Genomic DNA, 9,084 nt, shown 5'->3' with positions numbered 1-9,084 from the left:
TGGTTGGCGGGTGTTCTGGTGTGGTTTGTTCCTTCTTTCCTATCAAACATCTATCGTCCTTATCTCCCCCTCTTCTCTTTTATGTTTGTTACTCTCTTGTAACACCTCTAATCTTCTGGCGCTCATATGACCTTATGCAGTTGCGAGCGCCATAAAACCTCTACTGAAACTTTTTTTAAAGCTTACCGAGTGGGAATAAAAGAAACCATCCCAAACCAATCAGACATCTCCATCTGCCTGACTATGTTATATCCCCCTTTACGCGGGTAAGCTTTCCCGACAGACAGGGTCAAAGCTACTGAGTCGGTGGGGGTAAAAAAAAAAAATCATCATCCAGTGCCAGATCTGCGACAGACATCGCCGATCCTGGTTCTCCATTCTTTCCTTTGCTCGGATGCTCTTAAAAAAGCTACATTTCCTTGATCTTTCCCCGTTACCCATTTGTTTAGGTTCCCTAAGCAGGTTGCTCTTGACCTAGATCTACCCCTGCCTCGTTTGCCTTCAATTTTTCCAGTGAGAGCTAAATGTTCAAGACCTTTATGTCTATTCAGGTGTCCCAAAAACCGCATTTGTCGTTTCCTGATTGTGGGTGGTTGGCGGGTGCTCTGGTGTGGTTTGCTTCTTGTTTCCTATCAAACATCTATCATCGTTTTCTCCCCCCCCTTCTTTTTGTGTTTGTTACTCTCTTGTAACACCTCTAATCTTCGGCACTTATTTGACCTTACTGTGTTACAAGTGGCGTTAAACGCTAACTAAAATAATAATTTTAAAAAAAACGTTTCCTGATTGTCATCACGTCATTGTTCTTTTCCTACCTTGACAGATGGCGAGCCTCCAGTCCCCGCGCACCCAGTGCTGCTGTTGTGCCGTGGGTGTGTTCGCCGCCATGTTTGGCATCTTCATGCTGTCTGCCGGCATCTGCATTGTGCTCAACGTCACGTTTATGGAGGTAAAGATGGCGGGTGTTTGGCGAATGTTCTGGTTTGTGGTTTGCTCCTTCTTTCCTATCAAACATGTATCGGGGTTTTTTGTTGGTTGTTGTTGTTGTTGTTGTTGTTTGCTTTGGGGGGGGATTTAATTTTTAAAAATTTTTTTGAAACTTAACAGAACTTCACATTTATGGGGGGGGGGGGGGGTAAGATGGCGGGTGGTTGATGGTTGTTCCTGTGTGGTTTTTCCTTCTTTTCTTGTCGTTCATGAATCGTCCGTTTGTACTTAATGTCCCATTGAGGTAAAGTGGCGGGTGGTTGGCGAGTGTTTCGGCGCTATTTGCTCCTTCCCTCCCATCAAACATGTATCGGGTTGTTTTTGTTGTTGTTGTTGTTGTTTTGTACTTAATGTCACATTTATGGAGACAAGATGGCGGGTGGTGGATGGGTGTACCGGTGCGATTTGCTCCTTCTTTCCTATCAAACATGTGTCGTCCCTTTATGCACAATGTCACCTTAATTATTGAGGTGAGATAGTGACCGGATGGCGGGTGCTTTTGTGAGTTATTTTTAAGCGAGCTCCTTCTTTCCTATTTTCCTATCAGACATCTGTTAGTCCTTATATCTCTCTTCCTTCTTCTCTTCGTATGTAACTCTGTAGATCTAGTAACACTTCTAATCTTCGGCACTTATTTGACCTATTTATGTTGCAAGTGCCGTACAATTCTCACTAAAGCTAACCAAAGGAGGCACGATGGCGTGCGCTGTTGTTAGTTGCGACATTGTTAGTTTGAATAGGCAGTTCAGTGGGAAAATTTCAAAGCACTCGGTTGAAGGGCGCCAGTGATAAGCCCTAAAACTTCTTTTTATTTCTTTCTTTTGTTTTTCTGTCAGTCTTGTTTATCTCATCCTGCACTGAATGACCGTTATAGTGTCGATGTGCTTCTCTTTACTCACACTGTGAAAGTTTTTTAAAATAATTTTTTATAACCTCAAAATTAATTTCTTTTCAAAGCTCATGGTTATCCGTTCATTATGTATTTTGAATTTAGTTAATATCTCGCATTAGTTGTTGTTGTTTTTTAAAAGGTTATCTTGTTTAAGTTTCTGTCAATTTTTGTAATAATAAAATGAACACGATAAAAGAAACATGTAACTCGCTAAAAAATAATGACAACAGTAACAAGAACAAAACGCGCACACGCACACACACACACACACACACACACACACACACACACACACACACACACACACACACACACACACACACACGCACACACACCCACACACACTTACACCCCCCCCACACACACACACACACACTCACCGACACAGACACATGCATGTCATCAACAAGCAAAAGAAAATAGTTTAAAGCCAAACAAAAAGATAGAATAACAACGATATGGTAAGCGTATTCTGTTTTTGGGTCTGAACATTCTTTCCAAACGAACATTATTCTGTTGGGGAGTTAATGAATGTCTTATTGATTTCTTTATACCCGTATATCGCCCTGTTGATTAAACATCCATAAACCATTTTGTCGTTTAATCCTATCTACGTAGTAATGAAATTCAGTTGGACCCTTTTGGTTTCAGGGGCGTATAGTAAAGCGCCTGGTGTCGATGTGCGCGTGCTTGCGTGCCACGCGTGCGCGCGCCCGCGCCCGCGCGTGTGTATGTGTGTGTGTGTGTCTTAGGGAGGGGGGAGGGGGGTTAGAATTCAGATTCCTTCGAGGATGCTTTGGTCGACGACTCTATCCTTTTAAATATATTTATTCGTTTATTCATTTGTTTATAGACTCATTCATTCTTGCATTCATGGATTCTCACGTTTTTTCATTCATTCCTTTATTCATATTTACCCATTTTAGAAAGTTGGTTTGCCTGAAATTCTGACATGTTCTGACATTTACCCCCTCATTTTCCGCTACCCCACTCCTACCCCTCTCCCCTTCCTAACCTGGGACTTGTTCCACACGAAGGTGGACACGAGCGGTTTGCCTCCGGAGCTGCACAACGACGACGGAAAGAAGGTTGTGGGAATTATCCTCATCTGTGTGGCGATCGCTGCCTTGGGCCTCAGCGCTTCCGTCAGTGTCGTCTACTTCGTCATCTGCAACAGAAAGGACGACAACCGCCAAGGTAGTCAGCAGAGACAGCAACAGCAAGGCGGCCAGCAGAACAGCATCGCCCCTCATCATCGTCACCACCACCATCATCATCATCACCATCACCATAACGGTTCTGCAGGTAGCTTGACAGCCGTTGGCGGCGGCAGTAGGTCGCACAGGCAGCGTCCGGGCTCACGTGACTCTATCAAGAGCGGCGATCAGGGCTCAGTACGCTCTCTCAACGGTAGGCGAATCTCAACGCCTGACAGAGCTTCCGGGTCCATGGGGACCCATGCGTCTGCTGCTGCCTTTATTGCTCCGAATGTATCACGTGGTATGCCTTCTACTTCCGGGTACAGAAGTTCGAGTCACCACCATCATTCCCACCGGAAGCATCATAAGAAGCAGCGACGGTTGCGACCCAGTCAGCTCCGGTTTGAGCTCCCTACGCATACAGAAGAGGATTTGGAATCGGCTCGGTCGGTTCCGGATCTCAAACAAAACGAGCGCGACAGGCGTGGTGACCCTGACGCGACTCGGGTTGCTCAGAGCACTTTCTATGTCGAACATGGTGAGCAGGAAGCAGCTGAAAGTGATTCTCACCACAGTGGTGATATGAGTATGAATGTTGCCTCGCCACAACATAAAAAGACCATGCCTTCGATAGTAGGGGACAGATCCCTCGCTCTCACTCCGATGAGCACAGTGTCTTCTGGTTATGAGGGATATAATGACGTTTCTGAAACGGCGCTGATCGAAGGGGTGGAAAACGAGAGCTACGAGAGGTCGGCTGCAGATCGTGATGCTGAGGACGACCCGGGTTCTTCAGACAGTCCGCCGGATGAGACTTCGATAACTTCTCTCCCTCCGTCAATATCGCGGGAAAACGCGGACACGTCAGGTGAAGACGTGCTCAACACGACCACTTCCTCCACCCCTCCGCCTCCCGACAGACCTCTCACCGCCTTCGAGGAGGACACTCAACGAAAACGACAACAACAACAACAACAGCAACAACAACATCACCACACCGTTCTGAAGGTACAGCCTCCAGAGGGCGGGGATGTTGACTCGCCTCGTCTATCTCACGTGACAATAGACTCGGAAAGCTCCGAGTCGCCTTTGACTCCTCTCCGCCTGGACGATTCTGACCACCTCGCAACAGCTCAGGAACGTTCGGATTACCACCACCATCAGCAGCAACAGCAACAACAACAACAACATGATCATCATCACCAGCAACAGCAGCAACAACAACAACAGCAAGAGTATGATCATCACCAGCAACAACAACAACAACAAGAGTATGATCATCACCACCAACATCAGCAACACGACCAGCAACGGCCCCTTCATTTCCAACCGTCTCGCGGCCCTATGTCGGACAACAACGTCATGCAGCCTCGCGGCCTAGACCAGGAAGCAGAAGACGATTTGACCGAGCTTCCCTCGAGGCCAGGCCAGCTTAATGGAGTGGACCCAAGAGACAGAGAGGATGGCAAGGAACAGGACGTGAGATCTGAGAGTCGGTCCAGCTTTAATTCTGCCTTTTCCTTTGACGGAGACGACCCAGATGTCTCTGACAGAGAGCGCATGCGCGAAAAAATGAGAGATTTGTTGGACTGAGTTCACTTACAATGCTTGCGTCAAAGAAAAGAATCTTTTCATGTGGGCCAAAATATCCATACATAAGCGTAGGGGAGGCAAACAAAGTTCTATAAGTTAAATCATGTTTCTTATGATATGAATTGGTTTCGAAATAAATCGCAACCTCAGTGCTTTCTTGTCGTATCTCCCTTTTTTAAACAGTGAAAATGGGACTTCTTCTTCAGCTCACTTTTTGTTATGAACTGTTATCATTGTTATTAAAAGTGGAGATGTGGACGGTTGGCGGGTGCTCTGGTGTGGTTTGCTCATTCTTTAATATCAAACATATATCGTCCTTATTTCCCCTTCTTCTTTTTTGTGTTTTTTACTCACTTGTAACACCTCTAATCTTCTGGCGCTCATATGACCTTATGCAGTTGCGAGCGCTGTAAAACCTGTACTAAATTTATTATTTTTAAATGGAGATACGACAATAAAGCACTGAGGTTGTGAAATGATATTACGGCTTTTCTAACCTTGTGGATCACGTATCAAGGTATTGAGCGCTGTATCTGTCTGTTTTGTTGTAGGGAGATGTCTAAAAAAAACCCAAACAAAACTATGTTTGCGTTGAAAATTGTTGTATTGCAACAAAAACTGTTTGGTCAATTTCTGAGCTTTCAGTTTAATAAGCAAGATGTTCAAAATGGATTTATACGATTTCCTATGGTTAAAATTTGGCTTGAGATTTTGTTGTTGTTGCTGTCATTGTTGTTGTTGTTATTGTTGTTGTTGTTGTTGTTTCTGTTCCTGGTGTTGTCGTTGTTGCTGTTCCTGATGTTGTTGTTGCTGTTGTTTTTTGTTGAAAAATTTTGTGTTGACATTTTACATGTATGTACATGTAGTAAAAACTGAACCCAGACTCCTTCAGATCACGGGCCGTTCCATGTAGAAAATAGTCTACTATGTGTGTGAGTCTAATGCTATACCGTCCCCCATAAGTAATGAGCTATTGCTAGTTGACAGTTATAATAGAATGTGGTAGAGACAAAAATATGTCAAGGATACATGCCATTAAGTTATTGTATTTAGTTGTTTCTTCATAATAATGTAAAAAGCACAAAAGACTCACACGTTCCTTTCTCCTGTATGTGGGAACTTTTGGGTCGCCCTATGCGAGGTGGAACTTTTACTTTTACTTTTACGTGGAAAGTAAGAAAACCTCAGCCGGGCCTGATTGTGGTTGCTGCTTCAGCTGTGTGGTTATTATAATTATTGACCAGATACGTTATAACGAGAGAAAAAAGTTTTAATCGTGTATCAGGGATATCTTGTTGAGAATGAGTTATGGAGAGAGAGAGAGAGAGAGAGAGAGAGAGAGAGAGAGAGAGAGAGAGAGAGAGAGAGAGAGAGAGAGAGATTTAAAACGTTAAAACGAGAAGCGTTTTACCATGCAAGAGGGGTATACTCTTGAGAAGAAGTCGTGGAGAGAGAGAGATAGATAGATAGAGAGAGAGAAGAGAGAGAGAGAAGAGAGAGAGAGAGAGAGAGAGAGAGAGAGAGAGAGATTTAAAACGTTAAAACGAGAAGCGTTTTACCATGCAACAGGGGTATACTCTTGAGAAGAAGTCGTGGAGAGAGAGAGATAGATAGATAGAGAGAGAGAGAGAGAGTGTGTGTGTGAGAGAGAGAGAGAGAGAGAGAGAGATTAGGACTGCTGAGAGAGATGAGATGAGAAGCGTTGTAACGAGATGCTTTTTAACCATTCATCAGGGACGTGATATTCTTTAGAAGAAGTTGTGGAATAAGTTTAACATTGTCCTGTATCGGAATATCCGTTTTAACAGATTTTACACACTCAATAATGATATGTTATGTAAACTTATGTTTCTGTAAAATGTGATACCTGACTTACTACAGGTCCATCTTAACCTTTAAATATTTTTACTCTTAATTTAAAGGCTTTGTCACTGGCATTGTTTACGAGAATGTGAAGTTCACACTGACATTTGAGGAGCAGTCAACTGAATTACATTTTTTTTAAAAAGAAGAAAAATCAGCCTTTCCTCTCAAATCTTGTTTTTTCACCATGCCATCGTATACTGTTTGCTATTTGAGCACAATAGCACCCCCCCCCCCCCCCCCCAGAAAAACAAAACAAACAAACAAAAGACCAAAAAAAAAATCCTTGAAACATTCACCCAACATTCCCATCCCTCAAATGAATGTATAATAGATCTATATATTATTATATATTAGAAAAAAAAATCAGGGAATCATATCTCTCTCACATTTCTCCAACGTTAGCAAAGCAACAATTCCAATGGGAATGTTATTTCAATTTCACATTTTGGCTTTGAATCAAGAAATGAACATTTGAATCCAATGCGAATTTTTTTTTCACATTTGAACAGGGAATCGAGAAATGAACCTGTCCATGAAGATTGTCTTTCGAGCACAAAGCATGTCACAATCTCACTGTCTCAAGAGAGTACCAGCCTATGATATATTATATATAGATCTAGCTTTGTCTCATGCTTTTGGTATCACAGCTTGACGTCCCTTGCTCCGTTTTAATCCAACAAGACGTGCTGCATCTTGTGCAAAACGTGTTGCAACAAATATATGTTACACATCAACAGCTTCAGGGAGTCCTTTATTTTTAATTGGATGATTTGTATTTTTATACAAAGGAAAGCGAGCGGTTGGGTGGTGTCACTAGTTGGTCCTACTTCTTTTAAATTTCAGTTCGTTGTTTCTATTCGTCTGTCTTACTTTTCCAAGCACCGAATACCCCATTTTTATGTCGGTGAGCATGATGTTGTATACTTCGTCGGCAAGCTGCACATCTGTTCAAGGCCATAAAGCATTTTTTTTTTTCAGAAAAGAGAAGAAAAATCATCCTGAACAAGTTTCATTCTTTTTTAAATTCGTACCTACATTATGCGTCTTTTTGTGCTTCTTTCAACATAACTTAGATTTTTAATTTTGACATTAAGAACAAAAATAATGATAATGATTCTCAAACACATGCAACTAATATCACAAATTAAGTAAGGGGGATTTTTTTGTCTATTAAAAAACAAATGGGCTTAGTACTTAGTACACCCGAACAGCTTTCCGACGATTTGTATTTTTCTCTATTATTGCTCGTTGATCCACCTTATGTTGGCGCTTGCATTTCTTCTACGTGCCTTTATAACTATTGATACTTCGCTACCTTAGAACTACTAAGTTCATTCTGACATTTTTGACCGTTTTGAGTTGCTAAGACGATGAGGTCAGTAACACAATGGTGTATCTGCTCTGTCAAAATCGTAAGGTATTTTGGTGTCGTTATCAAGATATTCCGAAGTACTGCATTCGAAAAAGCTTGACATGTGAAACTAGAAATTTTTTCCGTCAAATTTGTCAAAACCAAGTACTGAGCAGGGACAATTTCGTAATTCTGGTGTAGCCACTTGCTATAGGCGCTCGGTTAGCTCAGCTGGTATCATGCTGGGCTATGGTGCCTGTGGCGCCTGGTTTCGAATTCCCAATAGGGTGTTTTTGAACCAGGGTTGTTTTCAAGAGTTGCTAACCTCTTCAGGGCCAAACTTTCTTGATAAACCTTATCAGCGAGCCCTTAGAGTCTCACACAAGACAGTGAAGCGGTTATTTATGGCTCTCCACCCATTTGGCTTTGTCACATATCGGAGATAGACGTTAGGATCGGAGGGTCCCACCACTTTATAACCATAAAGTGTTAAAAGAGGTGTTAAATCTAGAAAAATAACAACACTCATTGTTATGCTACATGGCGTAATCTGCTACCTCAAGGAATAATGATATCGCCTACTTTCAACTAATAAGCTTAATTGTGGATAGAATTGCATGAACAGTCCATCCTAAAAAAGCAACTCTACTTACTGGTTTACATTCTTAGTTATGTAGGCGTTGGATACATGAGTGACCAGTAGGAAACAATAGGTTAAACAAAATGTGACCTAGAAACTGCCTGTTTCCCGAGGTTACTATGTGTCTGAGCGGGCGGGCGTTACTCTCTAACCCACTCAACGATAAAGTAGCCTACAAACCTATCACGGCTCGTTTCTCATTACACGAAACTAGAAATTCTTTAAAACGTTCCTTCTGTGCGAGTTGAATATACAGCAAAACTAAATTTATTAAACTTGATCTAGAAATAATACTCATCAGCACGAGGGTTAACATCCATAATATTATGTGCCTCATCCATAACTTATTATGGTTGTGTGCGGGTAGCCTTCTTCTTCTTCTTCTTCTTCTTCCTCCTCCTCCTCCTTGTCCTCCTCCTCCTCCTCCTCCTTCTCCTCCTCCTCCTCCTTCTCCTCCTGCTTCTTGTTCTTCTTCTTCTCCTTCTTCTTCTCCTTCTTCTTCTTCTTCTTCTTCTTCTTCTTCTTCTTCTTCTTCTTCTTCTTCTTCTTCTTCTTC

At 42.4% G+C, this 9,084-nt stretch overlaps 1 protein-coding gene across 1 annotated transcript; it reads left to right on the top strand.

Annotated features, from left to right (window-relative positions):
* Nucleotides 1-823: 823 nt before the first annotated feature.
* Nucleotides 824-4,824, top strand: LOC101853527 (transcription factor mef2A; the record flags this gene model as incomplete). Its single annotated transcript, XM_005092374.3, is given in 2 exon segments — nt 824-949; nt 2,917-4,824. Coding segments are annotated over 2 exon segments (1,881 nt in total), but the record flags the coding sequence as incomplete, so codon positions are not given.
* Nucleotides 4,825-9,084: the final 4,260 nt, after the last annotated feature.

This window comes from Aplysia californica, unplaced genomic scaffold (assembly GCF_000002075.1).
Source record: "Aplysia californica isolate F4 #8 unplaced genomic scaffold, AplCal3.0 scaffold00045, whole genome shotgun sequence".
Taxonomy (NCBI): Eukaryota; Metazoa; Mollusca; class Gastropoda; order Aplysiida; family Aplysiidae; genus Aplysia; species Aplysia californica.
This window is presented reverse-complemented; position numbering and strand designations above follow the sequence as displayed.